Raw genomic sequence first — 27395 nt, 5'->3', positions numbered from 1 at the left:
CCCAATCTAATGACGGGCATCCTTCTAAGAAGGAACTTCAGACACAACAGAGAAGGAGACAGAGGCAGAGATGGGAAGGGTGCAGCTAGAAGCTGAGGGACACCGGAGCCCCCAGAAGCTGGAAGAGGCCCGGAGGGATTCTCCCCTCGAGCTTTCAGAGGCAGCGTGGCCCTGCCCACACCTGGATCCCAGACGTCTGGCCTCCAGAACCGTGAGAGAATACATTTCTGTTGTTGTAAGTCACCCAGTCTGTGGCACTTCGTGACAGTATAGGAAACTCACGCAGTGCAAAACAAGCATAAAATGTATCATCAAGAATTTTTAGATCGATTGCCTGTTGAAACGATCCTATTGGGGGATATCCAGCGGGTTAAAGAAAATATATGATTCAAGTGCACTCCACGTGTTTCTTTTTGCCCTTTAAATAACTCAGCACTGGGAAATCGGAAATTACATGTATGGCTCATGTTCTCTTTCTCTCATACGGCTCTCGCCGCCCAAGGTTCCCCTGCCCCTGGCCAGTGGCCCCCCTGATCACTCTAGGACAGCTCGGGAAGACAAACTCTGTGGTCTCCTTTGCATTTCCAGGATGTCCTTTTGAGATTTATCTTAGCATTTGGTGTAAGAGTCCTCGGAGGAGAAAACCTATGACCAGCGGAGAAGTGAAGCCCAGACAGCTCCATGCCTAGCAGGGGACCCGCTGTTCCTTACTCACCTGCCTGGCCTCGGTCTGCTTCTCAAGAGCCTGACCAGGTGGCCCTCGTTGGACGGCCAGACACGCCAGCCCATGGCACACAGCAACCCCCCAGGACCTGGGGCCTCCATCCTCCCCTCTATGAGGATCACATGCTATCACCCGTGACAACTCAGGTGGCCTCTTCCCATTTGGCAAGACATTTGTCAGCTTCATATGATCACAGCCAACTTTTCCATGGACACTGAGTGCCACCAACCTGCCCTCCACCCTCCCACCCCCCACCCAGGGGACATCAACTCTTCCTGGTCTGGCATCCCTGTCCCATAGACTCCTGTGGAGCCCGACTCCCAGTTAAAAACCCTTTGTGTGATTCTTTTAGGCCTGACCACAGGCCATTACGAAGGCTTTCCCTGGCAGCCGTCAGGGGACGCTGCCTTCCCCACACCAGGCTAGTGGCATAGCCAGTGAACTGTGGCCTCTGAAGGGGATCACCAGCCATGCTCTGCCTTCCCAGCCCCACTGCCTCCATTCCTAGGTCTGTGTGTCGCGAGGGACCTGCCTGGGCCCCAAGGTCATTAGGTGTCTGAAGACCCATTGCCAAGGTCTCCTTATCAGTGGGAGGAAATCTCGAAGGCATTTCTCGCCACTTTGGCTCAGCACCCAGTACTTTCCCACTCTGAGTCTTCCTCCCTCCATTTCTCTGATGCCAGGGTCCATAAAACTGTCAGAGCCTTTTGCCCAAGGCTCCCTCCGCAGTGAGACAACCCCATGTCTGATCCACCTGCAAGGTATGACATTCTGTGGGGCAAACGGAATAGGGGGAGTCAGGCTATATGGTCACAGTAAAGATGAAAGGCTCCACCATTACTTTCACTATGGCTCCTTGTCATTGCTTGAATTGGCCACTCTGACACCTGACAGCTCAGCTCTCCCTCTCTCCAGCTCAGCTGAACTCTTGAAGGCTCCAAACTATCCTACCCTTGTGGCATCTTGACCCTTGAGCCTTGCCCAACTGCTCAGGGTTACCTGCCACTTTTATGCCCACACCACACCCTCCTCTGCTCACCAAGCTCAGGCTGTTCCCTATGCCTGAAATAACCATGAAACAACCACAAGAATGAGAGATGCCTACCAGACTGGCTGGGCTCTTGCTATGGACTGGGAGCTGCATGGTGCACTGCGACTACTCCAAAAACTCACAGAGGGGAGGTGGGCAACATAGCCGAGGATGGAACATCCTGGATGCTGGAACCAGGATGCTGTCTCTGATCCCCACCATGTACCCTGAGCGAGGTCCCTGCCCTGTGCTGCCATCTCAAAACTGCTATAAGGCACAGAGAAAACAAAGAGCACAATGACAGACGTGAGGCCCTCCTTATGAGTAATTATATTAAATGTAAATGGATTAAACTTTCCAAACAAAAAGCAGAGATCAACAGAGTTAATTAAAAAACATGACCTATCTGCTGTCCACAAGAGACTCACTTTAGCTCCAAAGACAAAAATAGGTTGAAAGTGAAAAGATGGAAAGATATGCCAGGTCAGTAGTAACCAAGACTGAGCAGGTACAGCTATCCTGAGAGCACACAAAATGGACATTACGTCCAAAAAGGCTACAAGAGACCAAGAAGAATATTATATGTTAATAAAAAGTTCAGTACAACAAAAAAAATATAACAGTTATGAACATGTGTGCACCTAATAAGAGACTACTGAGATATATACATACATAAATGGACAGAACTGAAGCAAGAAATAAATAGCCCTACAGTAATAGTTGGGAGACTTCAGTGTTCCACTCTGAACAATAGAACAACCAGACAGAAGATAAGTAAGCAAGTAGAAGACTTAACACAATAAAGCAACTAGATCCAGCAGACATTCATAGAACACTCTACCCAGCAACAGCACCCACATTCTTCTCCAGTGCACATGAGACAGTCTTCAAGACAGACCATGTATTAGGCCACAGAGGAAGTCTCAGGAGATTTTAAAAGGTAGATATCATACAAAGTATTATCTCTGACCATGATGGGACAAAGTTAGAAATCAGTAAGAAAAGGAAAACTGGAAAATTTGCACATTTGTGGAAACTAAACAACTTATTCTTTTTTTTTTTTTAAGATTTTATTTATTTATTCATGGGGAGAGAGGGGGAGAGAGAGAAGGGGAGAGAGAGAGACGCAGAGGCAGAGAGAAGCAGGCTCCCCGCCGAGCAGGGAGCCCTATGCGGGACTCGATCCCAGGACCCCGGGATCATGACCTGAGCCGAAAGCAGACGCTTAACCATCTGAGCCACCCAGGTGCCCTAAACAACTTATTCTTAATTAACCAATGGATCCAAGAAGAGATCACAAAGGAAATTTTAAAATACCCAGAGATGAATGAAAACAAAACATAACATATCAAAACTTATGGGATGCAGCAAAAGCTGTGCTAAGGGGGAAATTTATAGCTATATACCTATTAAAAAAGAAGAAAGATCTCAAATAAACAACCTAATTTCACAATTTAAAGAACTAGAAAAAGAAAAACAAACTAAACCCAAAGCTAACAGAAAGAAATAATAAAGATTAGAGCAGAGATAACTAAAATAGAGAACAGAAAAATAATAGAGTATCAACAAAACCAAAAGTTGGTTCTTTGAAAAGATCAATGAAACTGACCAGCTTTTAACTAGACAAAGGATAAAAAGAGAGAAGACTCAAATTACTAAAATATGAAAGTGGGGACATTACTACCCATTCTCAGAAATAAAAAGATTATTAAAAAATACATGAACAATTGTACACCAAGAACTTGGATAATCTAGCTGAAATGGGCAAATTCCTAGAAATGCAAAACCAATCAAGTCCAAATTATAAAGAAAACCAAAATCTGAACAGACCTAGAGCTGAACAGACCTGCAAGGAGATTGAATCAATAACCAAAAATCTCTTTACAAAGAAAAGCCCTGGACCTGATGGCTTCACTGGTGAATTCTAACAAACATTTAAAAAAGTTTTTTTAAAGATCTATTTATTTATTTTAGGGGGGAGGGGGAGGGGCAGAGGGAGAGGAAGAGAGAGTCCTAAGCAGACTCCAAGCCGAGCGTGGAGCCTGATGCGGGGCTCCCGCATCCCTTGATCCCACAACCTTGAGATCATGACCTGCGCCAGAACCAAGAGTCAAACGCTTAACCGAGTGAGCCACCCAGGTGCCCCAAATTCTATCAAATATTCAAAGAAGAATCCTTGTGCACTGTTAGTGGGTGTGTAAAATGGTGCAGACTCTGTGGAAAACAGGATGGCGGTTCCTCAAACAATTAAACACAGAATTACCATATGAGCCAACAATTCCACTTCTGGGTATCCACCCCAAAGAACTGCAAGAGGGGTCTCAAGGAGATACTTGCACACCTGTGTTCACAGCAGGGTAATTTATCATAGCCAAAAGGTGGAAGCAACCTGAGCGTCCACCTTGTTCAAGGTGCCAACCCTGGTACCCAAAACATTACCCGGCACCAAAAACATCTGGCCCCCAGAAAAAATAGATACATTTGGTACATTTGAATGATAACAGACAGACAGCCCATCTTAGATTTAGACCCCTAGAATGAAACGCAGTCATCTGGATCTGTTCTGACCAGGAGTTAAGTCTTCCCATAATGGGGACACACACATCCTTAGGCTGAGGAGCTGCCAGCTGGGAGCTCAGTTCTGTGATGATGGCATGCCATGGCATCTTGTGTCTGGAAGTGGGGCCCAGCTCAGCAGTAAGCCCACCCACGGCCCGGGGGGCATCTGATCTTTCCTGCCTAACTAGTTTCCCAGGGCAGACCACCATGACCTTCTACTAGTACCATTGGTATTCTGTCACCAAGCATTGAAAGAAAAAAAAAGCCAACAGCATCTGGCAGGAATTTGGCACAGCAGGGCTTCTTCAGAAAGAACTGAAAAGGTGGGGGGGGTGGGGAACGTGGAAAGGAAATATGCTGAGAAAAGCAGTCTGTTTTGTGGGCAGGAGCCCGAGGCCCCTGAGGAGTGAGGGAGGCGTGGGGGGGCGGGGTCAAGTTCATGTTCCAGGGAACTGTAATCGTTTTAATGAGCTCGTTATGCAAACAGAGCGGATAGAGTTACCCCAAGTGGGAGTCATAAGAGGCACGAAGACCCTGCATTTCATATTTCCTGAGCAGATGTCCGAGGCTGCAGCGGGATTTGGGGCTGACTTCATGGTGTTGAGTTTTATGTGTTGGAAAAGGATGCCCAAAGTCTGACTCAGATGCTGATGTCAGATCTGAAAGCAAACCCACTGGGAACGATCTAGATTTGCCTGAGTGGCTCTGAGTCAGACCGCAAACACAGCAAAGAAATGGCATCTTACTGTAAAAAAAAAAAAAAAGCTCTCTGTACCTGATGTTCAGACAACGCCAAATCCATGTTTCTGGGAAGAAGGTCCTTTTCGTCTTCTCTGCTCTATGAAAAATTAAAGAAGAAATGAGAAAGTGTCATGGGGCATACCTTAATTCTGTCACCTGGCAGGTAAACTACCCAAGTAGAACGTAACATAGTAAGTCTTACCTGGAAAGGTTAACATTGGACTCAGTTAGGTGTCATGGCTTAATTCTCTTGGCTGTCAATTAACACTCTACTTGATTAGGACGGAGTGTGCTAGTTCTAGTTCTTTCACCTGGCAGGGTTAACATTCTACCTGATGAGGACTCATAGAAGTGATGCATCAAAGGTTTGACAGAATCACTTTAACTCAACAGTGGCACTTCACATCCTGAATTTAGAAGGTAAGAAGGGTCACAGGGACACCACCCCCCCCCGCCATGTCTTCCCCTTTGCTAATTTCCCCCCTCTGGGTTTGCCATGTTTTTCTGTACCATCACATTGAGCTATCCACCACCACCCCCCAGCCCTCCCTGTTTCCTAAAGAGCACCTTCCATTCGGGTTCATCCTCAGGAGCCTCACACCCCACCTTCCTCAGGGACTGTCTTGTTCCTTAAAAAAATAATAATAATGGGACACCTAGGTGGCTCAGTGGGTTAAGCATCTGCCTTTGGCTCAGGTCATGATCCCAGGGTCCTGGGATCAAGCTCTGCATCGGGCTCCCTGCTCAGCGGGGAGCCTGTTTCTCCCTCTGCCTGCCACTCTCCCTGCTTGTACTCAATCTCTCTCTCTCTGACAAATAAATAAATAAATAAAATCTTTAAAAATAAAAATAATAATTAAAAACAAGCCCTACTTGAAATTGGGCAAAACTTCTCAAAATTAAAAATGCTCACATCTTTTCAAACTGCAGTATCTCTCCAAGGAATGCACCCAGGAAATACCCATGGACACAAGTGCCAGGACAGAAAAATGGGTTGGTTCGTGGCAGCAAACAGCCAAAAATCTCCATCAAGAGGGTGACTGGGTTAATCAGCTGGTAGCACATTCATGCCATGGGATGCTACATGCCAGTCTAGCAGAGTGAGGTCAGTGCAGGTATACTGAGATGGGTTGGTCTCCAAGACTTATTGTTGACTTTAAAAAGGAAGGCTTGGAACAGTATTATAGTGTTCTCTCATTGTTTGTTTGTTTTTTTTTTTTAATCCTTGTTTAGGGGCACCTGGGTGGTGCTGTCAGTTAAGCATTCGACTCTTGGTTTCAGCTCAGGTCATGATCTCTGGGTCCTGGGATCGAGCCCTGCATCAGGCTCCATGCTGAGTACTGAGTCTGCTTGGAATTCTCTCTCCCTCTCTCTCTGCCCCTCCTGCTCGTGCTCTCCTTCTCCTCTAAAATAAATAAATCTTTTAAAAAATCCTTGTATATGCACAGAAAATTTCTAGAAGGATATCTAAGAAATTATTGACCATGGTTGCCTCTAAACAAGGGAATGGAGGGTGTAGAGGCAGGAGAGAGACTTACATTTAATTACAAAAACTTTCACACTGCTTGAAAAAACTTTAACCACTGCATATGGTTAAGAAAAAGATCTTGTCCTCAGGATATGGATGTGTGAACCAATTACAAAAAGGCAGGGACACTTCCTTTTAAAGGCATGTCTTATGCCTCTCTCTGCACTGGGATTTACAATTGCCTTCGTGGTTTGGGGTTTCAGAAAATTACTTTCATACCCACTCCAGGCCAAGCTCTTGGGGTTCCTGCACATGACAGGGTCAGGGCCCCCGAGGTGGTGTCTGGTGGGTGGAGGCCCTCACCCAACCACATGCTAGAAATGCCTCCGTATGCCTCCAAAGTACCCAGTGGGGACCCTGGTCTGCCCATGCCATGATTTGGAGTTTAGAAACTAGGACCCTCGAGGGCCTGCCACACTCCTGCTAAGTGTGCAGCCCAGGCAGGAAGAACCCAGGAGAACAAAGTATCCAGGAATCTCAATCTAGACAGAAAGGGTGTGAAAGATGGAGAGGGCTTTTGTGGACAGGCCTGCCAGGGTGGGAGGTCCCCTGGGCCACTTCTGGCTCAGCACAAAGGCTGAGGAGTGTGGGGCCCACCCTGAAGGTCTCCAGAGAGACCAGATCCTGAGGCACTACTGACCACACAGACCCCAGCCCCAGCCCCTTGGTTCTGAGTCCCTCTTGGAGGAGTGGGCAGGAGGGAGTAAAGCCAAGGCCTGCCTCCCCCATGCCAGCCCCTAAAGCCAGAAAGAGTGGAGAGCCACGGTCTTTAGAACACTCCCCCTTCCCCAGCTAGCTGGCTGAGAGCTGGGCTTGAGAAGGGAGTAAGACAGGCAGCAGAAGAAGGGGGTGGGAGAGAAGGGAGGGGAGACAGGAGAGAGGAGAAAAACACCACCTCCTGTGAAACAAAGTTTTCCAGGACTCCAGGGACAAAGCCACAAATCTAAGGGAGAGATGTGAACCCGTCTCCCTCAGTCATCGATAAGTTAGCAAACAGACAGACAAACAAGAAGTGAGCAAGAATATGGAGGATTTGGGCATCCCCATCAATAGGCTTGACCTAAAGTATGCATACAGAGCCTTGTACCGAATTGATGGGGGCTGGGATCTTCTTTTCAAGAAGACACAAGCCTTTACAAAAACTGGCTACACAAAAAGTCTTCAAAGTAAGAACTAAACAATGGATAACATACAGACCACGTTCACCAGTCATAATGCATGTTTGATACAAATTTATAAAACAGATGAAAAAATAATTTAAAATATCACTTTGAAAGTTTAAAACATGTCCACTTCTGGGTAAGTCACAGCTCAGAAAGCTAGCACCCATTTGGAACCAAGCAACAATGGAAACACTTCATGGCACGACCCAGGAGCTGCCAGAGCAGCATTCTGAGGAAAATTCATAACCTTCAAAAGGCTTAAATGTGTAGAGTTAAAATAAGAGACTGAAAAGCGTTACTCGGTGTCCAACTCGAAAAGGCAGAGAATTGAAGGAGAAAAGGGAAGAGAGAGGAGGAGAAGGAAGAGGAAGGAACAGGTGGAGGAAAGAGATAATAGAAAGAATTTTCTAAGTACAGTCCCTGGGAGAGGGAGGGTCAAACTCCAGCTTCCCTCCCCACCCAAACCCTCTGTTCCAGGGAGCTCTCTCCTGATGCACCTTCCTCCCTCTGCACCCCCAGCCCCCTACACACTCGAGTGTGGCCAGGAACTGAGGAGGGGGGCTGAAGTGGTCGGTTCCCTACCCCACTAGGTTAGTAGTGACTTTGCCCTCGGGGGACACTGGGCAATATCTGAAGACGTTTTCGGTTGTAACAACCAGGGGAAAGGAGTGTTATTGGCATCAGGTGGGTGGAGGCCAGCGATGCCGCTCAGCACCCACTGCGCATGGACAGCCCCGCCACATAGAGTGATCCAGCCCCCAGTGTCCACAGGATGAGGTCAGACAACGCTGCTCGAGGCGGCAATTACCTGGGGGGTTGTCTGGAGGAGCCCGCTGCCACCAGGCTTCCTGTGTGGGGCTGGAAGGCAGGGACAGCCTCATCCGTGTATAGGCCGCCATCCTGTCGGTGGTTCAGGCTCACCAGGTCGGTCATCACCACCAGGCCCGTTTCCTAAGCAATAGACAATGCCCGGAACCCTGGTGGGCAAGCGGATGTGATGGCCCCAACAGTTCCACCACTTTGGGGCTACCAGCCCGACATCACCGCTGTATCGTTGGCTCTGAGGGAGTCAGTCCTCTGCTCTGGGCTTGGTGACACAGGCTGAGGGGATCATGGGACCCAGTGACCACGCAGGGCAGAGCGGCGGGGAGACCAGTGCATCTGCGGCTCGGGACAAAGAGCCACATGTGTGACTCCGTTTATGTGAAACATCCTGAACAGGCAAATCCACAGAGACAGAAAGCAGATTCATGGTTGCCGGGGGGGAGGGGGGAGGGAGTGACTGCTCATGGGGACGGGGTTTCCTTTTGAGGTCATGAAAATGTTCTGGAATTAGACAGACGTGCTGTTGCACAACACTGTGAGTGTCCTAAATGCCACCCAACTGTCCACTTTAAAATGGTTCATTTTGGGGTGCCTGGGTGGCTCAGTCAGTTAAGCGTCTGCCTTCGGCTCAGGTCATGGTCCCGGGGTCCTGGGATCGAGCCCCGCATCGGGCTCCCTGCTGGACGGGAAGCCTGCTTCTCCCTCTCCTGCTTCCCCTGCTTGTGCTCTCTCTCTATCAAATAAATAAATGAATAAAATGGTTCATTTTTTTGTTATTTCTGCTAATTGTGAATTTCACAATAAAAAAAAAATCAGCTGGCACCATGCCTGATCTAGACCAGAGACAGATGACTGCAATTGTGACTGTTACTACTTTCATCACTGTGTTAAATACTGGGAGCGGGGCACCTGGGCGGCTCAGTCGCATAAGCCTCTGCCTTCAGCTCAGGTCATGATCTCAGGGTCCTGGGATCGAGTCCTACTTCGGGCTCCCTGCTCAGCGGGGAGTCTGCTTCTCCCTCTGCCTCTGCCCCTCCCCCAATTTGTGCTCACTCTCTATCGCTCTGTCTCAAATAAATAAATAAAATTTTTTTAAAAAGTGCTGGGAGCCACTCGATTGTAGGGAAGCCCCGCTCTGCTTTGGGAACAAGGAATGTAAAGTCAGTTGCTTGGACTCAGAGGCATCACCTCTTAATTCCAAAAGCTGCCAGGGCTCAGTTCAAGCTGCCAGGCGTTCAACAAATGTGTCATTGAAACGTCATCTGTTCCAATGCAGATATAGATACACGTATCAATACGTGTATCTTTATGCATTAACCCCAAAATCTGTCTGTATAGATGTGTAATGTATTTTTTAGCTACTGCAGCAAAATGTTAATTGTGGGATCTAGGTGGTGGGTATATAGGTGTTTGTTAATTTGTTCAACTTTTCTGTATGTCTGAAAGTCTTCCATAATAAAAACAGGAGAAAAAGGATGCATTTTAAATGATTTCAAAACTGGGATGAAAAGCACCCACAAATGGGCGGTGCATTCGAGTGGAGATCGCCGGCCTGCTCATGTGGGCTCCTGGCATGATCTAGAACAATGCTTGCACCTACTGCACCCCCTGGGACCCCCGGCCCCCACAGCCAGGAAGGAGGAGCACGGATGTGAGCTACGAATGTTGGGGTGGGCGGCTGTCTGCTCTCAGGGTGAAGGTTTTCCTTCCAGCAAAGCACCCTTGATGCCTTTGCTTCGTCCCAAGTTCAAGTTATCAGTCCGACACTCATAACGTTCTACACCTCGTCTGCCTTGCAAATCGGGAGGATCCACTTATGAGCTCTCGTTGGAGAGAATCAAAAATTAGTGCTGCCCCAATAAAAGTTTGGAAATGTCCCCCCGACCATGTCTGTATCCCCGAGATCGTCTGTTTCAAAGTGAGAGGCACTTGGAAGGGGGCGGTGGGTCTTAGACCACCTGTCCTTACAGTGAAGGCAGACCCGGAGTCCTTGGTGATGCCCCAGGGCCACGGGAAGATGGAAGAGCGCCGGCGTCGTCGGGCCGCCAGTCCAGCCCACCAGAAGGACCCATCCTCCCGGGATGCCCCGAAGGCATCAGAAACATCATAATCTTCCAATTCCCGGAAAACCTACAGGCAAAGGGGAATAGGGACCGGTCTACTGGAGGTTTCTTGTCAACCCAAACTGGCTCTCGGGGGTCTGGCATGCTCCTATTTCCACCTCCTTTCATGTATATCACTTGGAGACCATCTTGGGGGTGGGCATTGGTGTCATCGGGCAGAGGGGCTGGAGAGGTAGGGCCTGGACAATGTTATATTGCAAGAGTCTGATGAATTTGACCCCAAGATCTTTCAACTCACCAAAGCAACCATCAGGACTGGGTTCACCCGTGAGAGAAAGAACCTAGACTCACATGGGGCCCTTCACTTACTGGAAAGCGAGAGCCCCCCGTGGAGGTGCTGGACCCTGGCGCCAGAGGGCCCCTACGCACCTGGGCCGGAGTCAGCTGGAACCCAGACCTGAGCAGGTAGATGCTCTTGTCCACTGCCGTGACACACACGCAGCTGCCCCTCGCAGCCCTGACCCGCAGGTCAACAACCTCCCCGGGCTGGGTCTCGTTTGCCGAATACGTCAGTGAAACCTGGACCCAAACACAGCGGAGAAATCGGGAGTTTGGCCAACCTCTCCCGACTGACCTACCCACCCTCTCCACCTGCCAACGAGAGTTGGTCCTCGCCAGCTCAGTGGGGGACCCTGGCCTTGCTGCCCAGGCGAGGACAAGGGCGGGAGGCAGAGTGACAGGAAAAAGGCCGGGGCAACTAGAACATTCTGTGCGGAGGACGGGAGAGGAGGAGAGGGATGGGGAGACAGCCACCGGCTGAGGGCATGTGGCAGCCAGTTTCAAAGGATGCAGGGACGGGGTGGGGCAGAAGGTTGAACCCGCTGCTGGGGACAGGAGCAGTGTCCCCTTAGGCCTGGAACCCAGTGGAGACAGAGAACAGCGGGCTGCTTTCCCTGGGTGGGGTTAATGCAATCCCCCTCTGGGGGACTTTCAGAGGAGCATAAAGATGCGACTTATGTTGCTATTATTCCTGAAGGCAGGGCGGCCCTTAAAAGTCCCGCCTGTGACACCCTCTGCAAGTCCAGGGGCAGCTGTGCCCCGGACACAGACACCCCGGATGGTGCTTGCCTGCCCACCCCTCCCCTGCTCCCCTCGCCGGCTCCCCATGTTCTACCTGGTTTTCAAAGAAGGTCTCAACAGCAAACTGGAGACTGTCGGCAACCCCTTCACCATTCTCCCTGACATAGAAGACGAGCAGGCGGCCCAGGGGGACCATGTTGGGGCTCACGGCCAGCCGGAGGGAGGTCACACACACGTTGACCTCGGCTGCTGGGGCAGGAGGGGGCTCTAGGACAAGTCAAAGGTGGGGAGAGGCATGAGAACCCAGCAGCCCACAATGGGACCACCAATGCCCCAGGCTGCCCTGGGGGTGACATGTGGCATCGCAGGGGGAGGTGCTGGCCCCAGGCAAGTGATCCATAGATACTCACATCCCCTGTTACTCCACCTAGAAGGGAAGGGAAGCCCAAAAGGATGCGGGGGTAGGATTCCCAAAGCACTATGCCTGCCAGCAGTTCTCAGCCAGCGCGATGCTGCCCCCCAGGGGACATTTTTGGCTGTCACGACTTGGGAGTGCATCTAGTGGGCGGGGCCGGGGATGCGGCTCAGCACTCTACAGAGCACAGGGAGAATGATCCAGCCCCAAACGTTAGTAGTGCGCGGCGTGGGAAACTCTGCCTTCCCATGAGAGGGACCCTGTCTGTCTGTCTGCCTATCTATCTATCTCTGATTCTCACCTACAAGTGACTTTTCCCCTTAGGGACACTGGCAGTATCTGGAGACTTCTTAGGTTGTCACACTGCGTGGATAGGTTGCTGTTGGCAGCCGGCACCGAATGGGTGGAGGCGGGGGATGCTGCCCCACACCCTGCCGTGCACAGGAGGGCCCCACCACAAACGGCCTGCCTTCAAGTGTCCCCCTGCCTCCCGCCCAGTGTGGGGATCCTGCTTGAGGCAGAAGGGCTATGAGGCAAGAGGAGGCTAAGGAAGACCCAGGGGAGGTGGTGGGTCTCTTGAGAAGCACATGGAGTCGAGGAGAGGGAGGAGGAGGAGGACTCCTAGGTGGGAGGGGTTCTGGTCTGGCAGATGGCAACACAGTCCGTTGGGGGCCAGCGCACCCCTGTCCCCCTGCAGACAGGCAGTGAGGACAGCCTGGGGAGGACCTTGCCACCTCCAGCAGCTGGTCACTGCCCGCCCCCTGGCCCGAGCCCCATCTTGCCCGGGACATGTGCCCTCCGCCCCGAGGCAGGCACCCCCTCCGGGCTGAGCCCTGCTTCCCCCTCCTTTCCGGGGTGACTCGCCCCAGTCTCAGTGGTTCAGAAGGAACAAGGAACTCCGGTCAGTGGCCTGGCTCACCTGTCTCCGAAAGGTGCATTAAGCGAATGGGTGTCTCTGGGGCCACCCGCCTGCTTCTCTGGTGGGTGAGGGGCGCGGGCTGCTGGCCCGAGAGCACGATGTTGCCCCGCGTAGCCACCTCGTAGTACAGGGTGAAGTTGCAGGGACACGTGGACTTCATGGGGAAATGGGCTTCCTCTCCGACCTGGGGGAGACATGCAGCATGGGGAGCACTGCCTGGCACCCCATGGCCTGGCACCAACGCCAGAGCCCACCCCGGGGCAGACGGCTGCTCTGGGGCCACAGGGAGGCCAGGACATGGCTGGGCAGGGGCGCTGGCCTCAGGGCTGAGAACGGGGCATCATGACAGAATTCAGAGGAATGACAGAATTCAGAACCACCATCACGCAGCCCCCCTGGCGATAAGGGATTACAGCCAGGATTGTCAGTGATGCTGGGAGGGGGGGAGGTTGCTGGGGGTAAGGACATTGTGGCATGAGCCTCAGACTGTCACCCCCATTATTCAGCAGCCTCCCCTGCAAGGGGAAAGAGCTGGGGAGGAATCAGACCCAACCCAAGGATATGATCAGCTCCAGCAAGAGTGGGGTGTCCTCAATCTGTGCCTCTTGCCAGGGCCCCAAAAGAGCAGCACATACGTAGCAATTCTGCCTGATTCTAATTCAGAATGTGGGATCATCTATAAGACCACGGGCCTGAATTCTTCACAAACATCATGGCAATGAAAAGGCAGAGGCAGGGACCGTTCCAGATCAAGAGCAACTATGGACACAGAAGAGCCAAACGCAACACGTAAACTGATCCTGAATGAAATGCAGGCATGCATACGTGCACGCGCGTTCCCATAGGCACATGCAGATGGTTGCACGCTTACTTGTGTGCATGAGATTATGTACACGTGCATGGGTTGTTCACACGCAAGACATAAGTTACACCCTGGGGACATCTTTGAAAATCGGAATATTGCCTGTGAATTAAACAATATCTTAACATAATTTTCTTAGATGCGACAAGAGCCTTGAGATCATGCTGAAGAATGTCCTTATTTTTAGGACATGTTATGATCAAGTATTTAAGAGTGAAGCATCATAATATCTGTAACTTATTTTCCAATGTTGCCGCAAAAAAAAAAAAGTCTAAAGGAGTAGATGGATGGATGGGTAGATGGATGGGTGGATGGGTGGATGGCTGGGTGGGTGGATGGGTGGATGGCTAGGTGGATTGATGGATGGGTGGATGGCTGGTTGGGTGGGTAGGTGGACAAGTGAGCTGGTTGAGTGAGCTGGTTGAGTGGGAGGATGGATGGATAGAGGCAAAATGTTAATTCAGAAATCTAGGTGAAAGGCACATGGTTTTACCGTTTTTTACGATTTCTAAGTTTGTAAATATTCACCTTATAAAAAGACACCTATAAACAAAAGTTCCCTTGCGTTTCAGATGTTGGAAAAAAGAAAAGAGCAAAACCTTCCTCCTCTTCACGAACGAACCCCATGGTACCACAGCAATCCTAAAAGACTGGCTTGCCAGCCCCCGTTCACAGAGCAGCTCCCCCTTACATGCGCCTCGGAGCTGGAGGAAGGGTAAAGGAGCCTGACACAGAGCCCAGGCTGGACCCAGCACGGCCACTCTTGTCTCAATGCCCTGAGGTTGCGCCCAGGGCCCCTCGGTGACAGTCGCGGGGGGAGGGGCTGGAGCCTGCTGGGCCGACTCAGGCAGGATGGAGATGTCCCTCCGAGGGGAAAGTCCGAGTGGCCCAACCAAGTCCCTGCCTAATAGGAACTGCAGTACCAGCGGCTGGGGACACAGGGCTCCTTCCCGCCCCCTGTGGGATGGCAGCCAAGGCCAGCATCCCCACCACACGCTGCTGCTTGAATAGCATTAATTACAACAAGAACAGCGTGTTCAGCCAAGCCAGGCACAATCTCGAATGACTTTTTCATTCTCATAACCCCTGCAGAGGGCCGCTAAGCCCCCGAAACGGGCAGACCCGGCGCCAGGATTCCTCTGAGCTGCATCCCTGGCCGCCTCAGGTCCGGGCCGCGGCTCTCAGAAAGGGAATGCCAGAGGCTTACGGGGTTGGTGAGGCCTGGGAGCAATGTTGGGGAGCCTCTAGCTAAGGGAGCTAACAGGGTGCTTTATTATACATCTATCCTCCAAGAGATGAGGGGGTGAACAAACCACCATTCGTCCACACCATATGACGGAAAGACAAGGCAGAACCTTCGATGCGTGTTGTTAAGAGAAAGAAGCAATGTGAAAAAGCTAAGTGCCGGGGCGCCTGGGTGGCTCAGTTGTTAAGCATCTGCCTTCAGCTCAGGTCATGGTCCCAGGGTCCTGGGATCGAGCCCCGCATCGGGCTCCCTGCTCCGCGGGAAGCCTGCTTCTCCCTCTCCCACTCCCCCTGCTTGTGTTCCCTCTCTCGCTGTATCTCTCTCTGTCAAATAAATAAAACCTTTAAAAAAAAAAAAAAAAAAGCTAAGTGCCATACGGTTCCAACTACAGCAGTCCCCCTTATCCGTGGTTTTGGTTACCCGCCATCCACGGGGGTCTGGAAGCAGCCTAACGCCACATCACAACACCTTCGTCATTCCCCTTACTTCATCCCCTCATGTAGACATTCCATCACCTTGTGATCACAAGCCGGGTGGGCACAGTACGGTGTATTTTGAGAGAGAGAAAGCACAGTCACGTGGCTCTTATTACAGTGTATTATTACGGTGGTTCTATTTTATTATGAATTATTGTTGGTAATCTCTTACTGTGCCTAATTTATAAGTCAATCTGTGTCATAGGTACGTATGTATAGGAAAGAACGTCTAAGTAGGGTCTGGTACCATGTGTAGTTTCGGTCAGCCACTGGGGAGGCAGGGATGTATCCCCGTGGATAAGGGGGGACGACTCTATACGTGGGATGGGAAAACTGCTATTTTGAGTTGCTACCTGGGCATTTGATGCCCTGACAAGCTGCTCACACCTTGAGTCTGGATATTGGGTTGAGGACCCGAGCTTAGGATTCTGGCCACAAGTTTCTGCTTCACTTTTCCTCGCATGTCTTTTAAAATAACCACTTAGCAGGACGCCTGGGTGGCTCAGTCGGTTAGGCATCTGCCTGTGGCTCAGGTCGTGATCCCAGGGTCCTGGGAATGAGTCCCACATCGGGCTCCCTGCTCAGCGGGGAGCCTGCTTCTCCCTCTGCCTGCTTATGCACTCACTCTCTCTGACAAAGAAATACATAAAAATCTTTAAAATAAAATAACCACTTAGCACTGACCCCCAAAATGTTAGTGACTCCTCCTCAACCATCTTATGAGTCACAGGTGCTTGCTGCCCTGTTGTCTCCTGCTCGCTTGTGACCTGGGATGGAGGTGACCCAGCTCACTGGGCACCCGCCCACCCCACTCTGCGATCTGTAAATAAATCTCGTGACTTGACTTCCTTTGTGCGTGTCTATTGAAACTGTGCCTCCGATTCAAACAACCCCAGGGGTTTTCACTTCTCCCAACACGATACGACATTCTGGAAAAGGCAGAAGAATAAAGACAGTGAAAAGATCGGTGGTTGCCAGGGGCTAGTGGGTATGGAGGGATGAATGAACAGGTTGGGGGGAACCCAGAGGATTTTTAGGGCAGTGAAACCATTCTGTACAATACTACAATGCTGGATGCATGTCATTATATGTTTGTCCAAACCCACGGAATCTGCAGTAGCAGGAGAGGCCCCTAACATACCCTGCAGACTTTAGCCAATAAGGACACGTGGACACTGGCTCATCAACCGTAATGGGCGTGCCACCCGAAGGCAAGCTGCTAATCTTCAGGAACACTGCACGCAGAGGAGAGGGGGTCCAGAGGAACTCTCTGCACTTTCTACTCCATGTTTACAGCTCCCTATCTCCACACACATCTCCGCGCATCTTACTTAAGCGGGATTGTTGAAGAACAGACCGGGAAGAAGGAACACGAGACCCAGCTCTGGGGGGCTGTCTCATCTCTGTACTGTGTCTGCAAGCGTCGGCCGGGGAACCCCGGTGCCTGCGCCCAGCAAGTGCCAGCTGCAGACGGCGGGAAGCTGGGCCAACTGCAGGGGTCCCGCCTCGGGCCTGGGAGCAAGCGACTGCACCCCGAGGGCCGGGTTTATCATAGTAAACACCGGGGCCACAGCCTAAATGTTCACTATAATTAAATGACGGGCATTCATCCCGAGGAACCCCCCCGCCCCGTGCTGGAGGGATGGGGGCTCCGGCTTCAGTACCAGACTCAGCCCTGCTGGGGGACAAGCAGATGCCAGGTGCGTGCTCATGGCTTTCGGGGCCCATCCTGCCGGGGAAGGGGGGGGGACACCTGAAAGCCTTACCTGCAGGGGGCGGGAAGGTGGCTGTAGCTGCAGATAGCACTGGCTGGGGGAGTACCAGCTGCTGAGAGACAGGTAGCTGGGCAGGTACTGGGCCCCCACGGGCTTTCCATTGAATGCTACCACCTTGGTCTGAAGAAAAGAGGGTACTTGGTCAAGGCCTGGGTGCTTGGTGGAGGAAGGGGGTCTTGGGGATGTCTCTGCCTGCCCTGGCCTGCAGCAAGACCCTCTCATGTTCCAATTTGGCTTTGGGGACCCCTCTCCCCAGTTCTCAGAGACTGCGGTCCAATGTGCCTTAATGCACTGCTCCCCAGCTCCAGGAAGCAAGCGGCCAAGACTGGTCACAGGGTGTAAGGGGGTGGCTCAGGCAGAGGCAGGTGACTCATGTGGCCACCAAGAGAGAGTTCTATCACAGGCATATTAGGAAGCCCTCCCCATCCCCATTTCTCTCCCTCCTTCTCTCTCTGGCTTGCCAGTGGCCCTGGTGGCTTCTCAGAGGGGCTAACAGGCCTTGGAAGTGACCACAGAGAAGGTGGACAGGAGAAGGAGTGGCTGTGTTGGACAGCATCCCCGGGGCTCTGGACCCTGCGGCTCCCTGAGCTCAAGTCCTTCCCCTCCATGCCCGCCAAGCCCCGCGGGGGTTGTTATACTGCTTTTTGCTCCCTTGGAGTTTGAGCCTGTTCCCTTCACTTGCTGCTGAAAGACTACAGGGCAACACAAGGGAGAGGCCAGAGGTGCAGATCGAAGACTTCTGTGAGATCAAGAATAAAGACGTTGGCCCACTTTGTCCCCAGTTTCTGGGAGGTAGCCTCTAAAGCCCTGAGGTCTCCCAAGTGACGAGCGTGTCTGTTATTCACGGTGTGTCTTGGTAACACGTGTTGCCAAGCTGACTCAGGACAGGGACAAGGGGCTGGGGCTTCGAGATTCGTGCTACCAGCCGGACCTCCGGGGAGGGAGCTCTGGCTAGAACCGGAGTTTAGTCGCAGAGCCAAGGACTCATGCCTATAGCACGCCCCTGGCTGGCGCTTCTCTGTGGCTACTGTCACACGTCACACGTCGCGAGCCGGGAGGGTAGGGTGTCCCAGGGACTCCACAGGGACAGCACGAGAAGCTTCAAATGGGGGACCCTCCCAGGTTTCTCCCTCTGCCCTGTTCTTTTTGTTTTTTTAAGATTTTATTTATTTGACAGAGCAAAAGCAGGGGGAGCGGCAGAGGGAGAAGCAGACCCCCCACTGAGCAGGGACCCCCAACGCGGGGCTCGATCCCAGGACCCCAGGATCATGACCTGAGCCGAAGGCAGACGCTTAACGACCGAGCCACCCGGGCAGCCCTCCCTTGCTCTCTTTGGCTGGTCCTAATCTGCCACATCGCTATAATAAAACTGTGACTGCCAAACATACAAACCTGCAGTTAAAAAATAAGCCCTGGGGATGGCATCTTCAGCGTGGTGACCATGGTTAACAATACTGTACTGAATATTTGGAAGTTGCTAAGAGTAGATCTCCAAATTTCTCATGATAAGGAAAGAAAAATGTGTAACGATGTGTGGTGCCCATTGACCACACTTACTGTGGTGACTGTTTCACAACACGTGCAAATACGGACTCATGTTGTCCGCCCAAAACAAACACACAGCGATGTGTCAATTACACCTCAGTTAAAAATAATTAGGGGCGCCTGGGTGGCACCATCAGTTAAGCGTCCGAATTGATTTTGGCTCAGGTCATGATCTCGGGGTCCTGGAATCGAGCCCCACATCGGGCTCTGCGCTCAGCACGGAGTTGGCTTGTCCCTCTCCCTCTGCTCCTCCTCCCAGCTCATGCACTCTCTCTAAAATAAATAAATACATCTTTTAAAAAATTAAAAAGTAAAAAAGTAAAAATAATTAATATTTATAATTAGTTTTGTGTTTAAGAGAATTAAAGACCTTTTCCTAAGCAGTGTTTAGTAACAGAAACAGAATATCTTTCTGTTAAAGTGACATTTTTGGGACAAGCTCATTTTTAGACATGTATCTATGAGACAGAAAATTTTTCAGCTAATTCTGGTATTTGTAGTATTTCAGGGCTTTGCTGCTACTTAATTGCTAGGGGACTAATGGAAATAAAGGAATGACTTTTGATCATTAAAAAAAAAAAAGCTGTAATTGTAATAATGATTTTGTAGCCAGTTGGAGGGCTGTAGCCTGGAGACCCTCAAGCTTGCAACTTGGATGGTTAAAAGTCTTTAAGGACATGTTGCCCCACAGAGGACACAGTCACCCCAAGTGTCCTTGGCTCCCACCTACACATTTACTCTAGGTGGCCCCCCACCCCTCCCCTGCCATCCAGCGCCCGTGGGGCCGTCACAGAGCCAGGGGTGGGGGGAGCTGGGACACCCTCTTCTATCACTCCTGCTCCTCCCTCCCCTGACAATGGGACCCCATGTCCTGCCCGTTCTACCTTCACAGCTCCAGGCTCAGTGGCCTCTCTGTCATCACCTCTCTGTCATCACCTCCTGTCTGCCCACCTGTGCTCCCACCCCCAGGTATCCCCCCATTATGGTCACTGGAGCAACTGCTGGGTATCCAAAATCAGATCACTCTGTCCCCCTGATGCTGCCTTCTGGGTAAGCCCCAAGCACCCGTGTGAGGTCAGGGGCACCCCACCAGCTCCCTCCTCCGTATCTTCCTGAAGGGCTCAGCTTGGCTGGGCCTTGCAGGACCCAATTACACGACGATGGAGGGCCTCTGGGCCTCTGCATGCTGTTCCACCCTCTCAGAAGCAGCCCGGATGACCCTCTTCAAAGTCAGGAGTCCACATGATGAAATCCCTTTGGGCCAGCCTCCTTCAGCATGGCAGAGCCAGAAGACCTCACCTCTCCTTGACCTCCCATCTTGCCCTGGGATGGGCTGGTTATCCATCCCCCAAACTCCCCATCAAAGACTGTAAACTCCCTCAGGGCAGCAATAGGCCACAGGTCCACTGAGCTGGTGCCCAAGCATGGACTGGGGAAGGCACCAAGACTGTGTCTGGTGGCTCAATGACAAGGATCCAAGCAACTCACCCACCTCCAGCCACACGTGTTGGGCTGACATGGGGATGAAGGGGATTTCAAACCCCACCAGCCCTCCCCGGGATACAGATTCGATGGTGTAGATGTTGTCCTTCGGTGTCAGCTCTGCCCTGATCTGGACCGTCACCCCCTCAGCTGGGCTGCCATCCGGGTAGGACAGCTCCACCTGGAAGGGGTCAACAAAGATTCAACACAGTCAGGGCAGCACCACTCCCCAAACTGATCTAATCCCCCATCAGAATCCCAGCCAACTTCCCAGAAATTGACAAGCTGATGCTAAAATTCACAAGGAATTGCAAAGATCCCCAAATAACCAAAATAATCATGAAAAAGAGGAACAAAGGAGAACTCATGTGTCCCAATTTCAAAATTTACTAGGAAGCTACAATAGTCAAGATAACGTGGTACTGGCACAGAAGAGACATGGTGATCAATGGGATAGAACTGAGAGTCCAGATATAAACCCACACATCCATGGCAAATTGGTTTTCAACAAGGGCATAAGACCTCCAATGGGAAAGAACAGTCTCCTCAATAAATGGGGCTGGGATGACTGGATGCCCACACACAAAAGAATGAAGGTGAACCCCTACCTCACACCATCTACAAAAGTTAAAAATGGATCATAGACCTAAAGTTAAGAGCTAGAACTTTGAAACACTTAGACAATGGCGGGGCGGGGTGGGAGGACTTTCGTGACCTTGGACCTGGCAAATAAGTCACAAGGTAGGAGTCACCATGTGCTGGCCGTTAGCCCGGTGCTGCATGGTGAAGTGGGCCTCATGGGCGACATGGTGTGGAATTAAATGAAGACCACTGAAAAAGAACGAGCAAAGGCTATATTTATTCAGAGCTTGCTGTAGCAAGGAGTCACAGCCACCATCACTGGTGTTTGGCAGAGGCTCAAATGCAGGTGAAGTGAGAAAGCCTTATAGCGAGAAACAGGGAAGGCTTCAGGTGTGTCCCAGTTGGAGGCTACTGGTGTGAAGAAGCTGTAGGTGGCTAACTGGAAGTGGGGTATCCTAGGCAACCGGTCAGGGGAGCGCACAGGGACTCAGTATCTTTCCAGGGTGTGGATTTATTTCTGCACTTTGAATTCTATCCCATCGGTCTCCATGTTCAAATCACAGTGTAGGAATCACCACGTGTTGGCCATTGGCCTGGTGCCACGTTGGGGTGGAAACAGCATGGACAATGCTACAAACAGTTCCATGTGATGCTCAGATCTCATTCAGATGGGTAGAAAAGGCAGTCAGAACAAGGGGTTTGGAAGACAGGGATGGTGGGGCACCTGGGACTCAGTGGGTTAAGCGTCTGCCTTCGGCTCAGGTCATGATCCCGGCATGGTGGGATCGAGCCCCGCATTGGACTCTGTGCTCGGTGGGAAGTCTGCTTCTCTCTCTCCCTCTGCCCCTCCTCTCCACATGTGCGCATGCGCCAGTGTGCTTGCCACCTCCACAAATAAATAAATAAAATCTTAAAAAAAAAAAAAAAAGAGGGACGCCTGGATGGTGTCTGCTTTTGGCTCAGGTCATGATCTCAGGGCCCTGGGATTGAGTCCTGCGTCGGGCTCCCTGCTCAGCGGGGAGCCTGCCTCTCACTCTCCCTCTGCTTGCCACTCCCCCTGTTTGTGTGCTCTCTCTCTCTGACAAATAAATAAAATCTTAAAAAAAAAAAGAAGTCAAGGATGGTATGAAAGAAATATGGTCCATGGGCCCTGAAGGACCCTAGAGTAGCCCCTCACCCGTGCAGATATTTGGTGACAGAGTGAGGGGGGCTTCAGCCTACATGATCCCCACTTACAGCTCTGTCCTTTAATGCAGATGGTGGATAATCTCTCAGCCATATGTGAAATGCTCCCCTTCGTTGATCTGACAGCCCAAACCCCTTCTTCATACACATTCTGACCTTGCTCCTTGTGCTTTAGCTTCTCTGCAAGCTGGGACTCCCAAAGCCAGGGGCACACAGGTTGTGGCTGGGATCAGGCATAGAGAGGAAGGAGGTCTCAGAACAGAGTGGAAGTAGCAGGACACAGCATGAGGACAGACCACCAGGATCCTGTGAGTGACCCACGGAAGGCAAGAAGGGCCAGGGATGTGGGTGGTGCGCAGAGCTAGGGTCAGGCGTATAGCCAGCTTCCCTCTGGGGTAACATGGGCACCACTGGCCTTGCCCCCACAGAACACAAATGCCCAGTGCAACAATTAGGATAAGGATCTTGGGGCGCCTGGGTGGCTCAGTTGGTTAAGCGACGGCCTTCGGCTCAGGTCATGATCCTGGAGTCCCAGGATCGAGTCCCGCATCGGGCTCCCTGCTCAGCAGGGAGTCTGCTTCTCCCTCTGACCCTCCTCCCTCTCATGCTCTCTGTCTCTCATTCTCTCTCTCTCAAATAAATAAATAAAATCTTAAAAAAAAAAAAAGGGATAAGGATCTTGGGTTTCTGGTCATCTAAAACCTGACCGAGTCTAAGAATGCCATGGTAGGTGGCATTGAATAGGTGGGCCTATTCAAAATGCCACTTTCCCCCAGGGGGTCTGAATCAGTCTCTCTCAGGGGCAGGAGATCTGCCTTTGGGAGCATTTCCTTGGATGCTAGTTCCTCCAAAAATAAAGTCAACCCAGATAAGAAACGCATTGCCTTAGAGAAACTGACTAATAAATGGATATACCAGGTCTTGGTCTGTAGGTACAGGCATGTCTCTCTATGTTGAATAAAGTAGACCACCCTTTTAGATGGAGCAAAATGTCCAGTGTTCCTCACCCTGGGGTACTAGCTCTTTTTTTTTTTAATTTAATTTATTTATTCATAAGAGACAGAGAGAGAGAGGCAGAGGGAGAAGCAGGCTCCCCGCTGAGCAGGGAGCCCGATGCAGGGCTCGATCCCAGGACCCTGGGATCGTGTGGGGTACCAGCTCTTGCCATATCGGCAATACAGCCCTTGGTCCCCCGAGAGCAAAGGTTACACGGTGTAATTAAAGGACACCGTCTTCAGCAGCGTCCCCACTGCGGACCCACAGCGCCACCACACTGGGTTCATGGTGGTCCTCGAACGGAGCTGGGGCGGAGGCAGTGCAGAGCCTGAGCCCTCGGATGGCCCCCTCTGGGCGCCGTCCCCAGCGCTTACCTTCCCCACGTAGGACAGGCCCGGCTTGAACTCCTTTCTAGTGTCCTTGGAGTAGCGGACGTCCACCAGCTGCCTCTGGACAGGGGTGGAGGCGTCAAATGCCACCTGCTGGCTCCCGTCCACACTGGTCACTGTGGCCCAGATGCTGACGGTGCCCCGGAAGTGTTCGGGGACATCGGCGGGGATCATGTCCTTCACACAGATGTCGAAGTCCTGGGAGCCGTGGATCTGGAGGCAGGAAGCACACAGAACGGTGCTCACTCGGGGTTAGAGTGGCTTCGAGGAACGACTCTCAAAAACACATCTGAAGCACAGGATGCTCCAGCTGCTGGAGGCCCAGGGGGACAAGCAGTGACACGGCCAACCTGCGCTGTGGGTCACTGGATCCCTTGCTGGATATGTAGCATGTCTCCGGGAGTAAGATGATTGCCCTCCAGCAGACAGCGGGGCAGGGAGTTGAACCCGGTCACCCCTGCTTTGGAGTACTCACACCTGCCCCTGCTCCCGGGGCACAGAACGCCCCCATTTGACCTCTACCTCAGGACCCAGCTGGGGGCCTGGCAAACAAGCCACTTCCAGAAACAGCTTTGGACAACATTACTCAGTAAGCCAGAGCATTAAGGCAAGGGCCACAACCAGCAGAAGGGATGACAAGGGTCCAGGGCTGGAGGCCCCAGAGAGGCAGAGGACCTTCAGACTCTACATACATGGGAATGTGAAGTCACGCGGCCGCTTTGGCAAACAGTCTGGGAGTTTCTCAAATGGCTAAACTTAGTTACCCCTGGGCGCCTGGGTGGCTCAGTTGGTTAAGCGACTGCCTTCGGCTCAGGTTATGATCCTGGAGTCCCGGGATCGAGTCCCGCATCGGGCTCCTTGCTCAGCGAGGAGTCTGCTTCTCCCTCTGACCCTCTTCCCTCTCGTGCTGTCTCTCATTCGCTCTCTCTCAAATAAATAAATAAAATCTTTAAAAAAAAAAAAAATAAAAAAAATAAAAACTTAGTTACCCCTGCATAGACAAACAGACCATGGCCGGACCATATAGAAAAATGGCCAACCCATTATCTACGAGCCTTGAAGGAAGTCTGACCCCCATGTCTAGCAACTAGTAGGAAGACAAACCCCCATAACAACCAGCCCCAAGTGGCCAGGACTTGATTAATAACTGACAACTTCTAAGACTTTTGTCCCTACTTTTTTTTTTTTAAGATTTATTTTTTTATTTAAGTCATCTTTACACCCAACATAAGGCTCAAACTCATGGGCCCAAGATGAACAGTCACTTACTCTACTGACTGAGCCAGCCAAGCACCCCTTTTTATTTTATTTCATTAAAGATTTATTTATTTATTTCAGAAAGAGAGAGAACGCACGTGTACACTAGCAGGAGGGGCAGAGGGAGAGGGAGAGAGCTTCTCAAGCAGACTCTGAGCTGAGTGCAGAGCCCGACGTGGGGCTCGATCCCACAACCACAAGATCCCAACCTGAGCCAAAACCAAGAGTCAGATGCCCAACCGACTGTGCCACCCAGGCACCCCCAGGCATGCCTTTTTAAGAAAAAAAATTTTTAAGTAAACTCTATCCCCAAGGTGGGGCTCAAATTCATGACTCCAAGATCAAGAGTCACATGCTCTACCTACTGAGCCAACCATATGTCCCATTTTGCCTTTACTTCTTAGAACCAAATGAGAAAGCCAAATATGCACCCCTAACCAATCTTACGGGATGCTCCCCTTCTAGTTAGGTGCCCACGGCTTCCCCACACCTACAGTCTCCAGCAGGGGCACACCTGAAGCCTTTCCTCTTTCTCACGATAAAGCTTCGAGCTGCCAAGTGGGGGTGATGGTGGCTGATTCCCTTGCTACAGCAAGCTCCGAATAAATAGACTTTGCTCACTCTTATGTGGGCAGTCTATTTAATCCCACACCACACAACCCAGGAATGCTGCATCCAAGAGAAATGAACATGTCCAGCCTCACACAAACCTGTACGCAAATGTTCAGAGCAGCATTATCTATAACAGCCAAAAAGTGGGAAAAACTCAAATATCCATCGACAGGTAAACGGAAAAACGAAATGTGGTCCATCCATACAATGGACTATTACTCAGCCACGAAAAGGAACACAACTCGGACACGCTACAATGTGGATGAACCCTGAGAACATGGTGCCGAGTGAAAGAAGCCGGATGAGAAAGACCGTATGGTGTATGATTCCGTGTATACCGAAAGTCCAAACCAGGCAAATTCAGAGAGACAGAAAGCAGATCAGTGGCGGCCCAGGGCTGGGGATGGAAACAGATGAATTGCAAAAGGACGCGAGGGATTTGGGGAAGATTGGAAATATCCAAAATCTGGACCGTGGAGGCTGTTGCACACCTCTGAATATACTAAAAGCCACAAATCCTATATTCTATATGTATGGCCCCTCTATGTACGGTATGTGAATTATATCTCAATAAAACTATTTCTTTTTTTTTTTTTTAAAGATTTTATTTATTTATTTATTTGACAGAGAGAGACACAGCGAGAGAGGGAACACAAGCAGGGGGAGTGGGAGAGGGAGAAGCAGGCTCCTCACAGAGCAGGGAGCCTGATGTGGGACTCGATCCCAGGACCCTGGGATCATGACCTGAGCCGAAGGCAGTCGCTTAACTGACTAAGCCACCCAGGTGCCCCAATAAAACTATTTCTTAAAAAAACTCTGCACATATGGGCAGCTGGGTGGCTCAGTTGGTTAAGCGACTGCCTTCGGGTCAGGTCATGATCCTGGAGTCCCTGGATCAAGTCCCGCATCGGGCTCCCTGCTCGGCAGGGAGTCTGCTTCTCCCTCTGACCCTCCTCCCTCTCATGCTCTCTGTCTCTCATTCTCTCTGTCTCAAATAAATAAATAAAATCTTTAAAAAAAAAAAAAAAACCTCTGCACATAATATCTGGGGAGGAAACACATTAACATATCAATAGTGGTTGTGTCTGTCTGTCAGAGAAGAAATCACCTTTATTTCTTCTTCTTTTTTTTTTTTTAAAGATTTTATTTATTTACTTGAGAGAGAGAATGAGACAGAGAGAGAGAGCACGAGATGGGGGAGGGTCAGAGGGAGAAGAGCCCGACGTGGGACTCGATCCCGGGACTCCAGGATCATGACCTGAGCCGAAGGCAGTCGCTTAACCAACTGAGCCACCCAGGTGCCCCTATTTCTTCTTTTTTTAAATATTTTCTAAAGTCTCCCTGATCAGCCTGCAGGAATTTTATCATTGGGAAAATCCTCACCGTATAAACTGTTTTAGAAAGTAAAATAAAATAAATGATCACAAAGCTGAAGCCAAGGACAGGCCCTGCAGGAAGGGATCCATTGGATGAGCAGCATGGGGTCCCTGCTCCTCACCTTTATGGTTCTGAGGACGGGGCGCCCCACCTCCTGGCTGTAGTACCCCACACCATTTACAGTCATATTGATCGTTAAGGTCCCCGAGACAGGTTTCCCAAAGGTATACCTGGAACAAAAGGACAAAGAGGGTTAATTTCACATGGAGCAACAGGGGAGGGGAGGGGTCAGTCTCAGGAAGGCCAAGCTCCTGTGGTATGGCCAGCTGATACAAGGATGCTTCCCCATCCTACATTCTGTGCTTATAGCCCTTCCCACAGCCCAGAGTCAGCGCAGATAGGCCAGCATAGGGGCCTGCAATCCTCTGCACCAAGACTTGTATTTGACAGAAAAAGAGACCAAGGGTCAGAGAGGAACTCTGGACCCAAGAGCCGGAGGGTATGTGAGACAACCACTGGGCCTGCCACTTATTGAAGCAGGACAGTACAGAGGATCAAACAACC

General features: G+C 51.0%; 1 protein-coding gene across 1 annotated transcript in view; it reads right to left on the bottom strand.

The window, feature by feature from the left end:
- The window catches only part of CPAMD8 (C3 and PZP like alpha-2-macroglobulin domain containing 8), a 75067-nt gene that overhangs the window by 33345 nt on the left and 14327 nt on the right, over nt 1–27395 (bottom strand). Inside the window, exons 10-19 of the mRNA XM_064598234.1 lie at nt 26953–27061; nt 23571–23798; nt 20444–20614; nt 17398–17526; nt 13048–13231; nt 11808–11980; nt 11063–11212; nt 10539–10700; nt 8554–8696; nt 5089–5151 (exon numbers count right to left, since the gene is read on the bottom strand). Coding sequence (XP_064454304.1) covers nt 5089–5151; nt 8554–8696; nt 10539–10700; nt 11063–11212; nt 11808–11980; nt 13048–13231; nt 17398–17526; nt 20444–20614; nt 23571–23798; nt 26953–27061 — 1512 coding nt within the window. The remainder of the gene's footprint in view (nt 1–5088; nt 5152–8553; nt 8697–10538; nt 10701–11062; nt 11213–11807; nt 11981–13047; nt 13232–17397; nt 17527–20443; nt 20615–23570; nt 23799–26952; nt 27062–27395) is intronic.

This window comes from Mirounga angustirostris, unplaced genomic scaffold, assembly GCF_029215605.1.
Source record: "Mirounga angustirostris isolate CCGP_5_RB_7025 unplaced genomic scaffold, mMirAng1.0.hap1 SCAF_1, whole genome shotgun sequence".
Lineage (NCBI taxonomy): Eukaryota > Metazoa > Chordata > Mammalia > Carnivora > Phocidae > Mirounga > Mirounga angustirostris.
The sequence above is the reverse complement of the archived record's forward strand: the minus strand, read 5'-3'. Positions and strand labels throughout refer to the sequence as shown.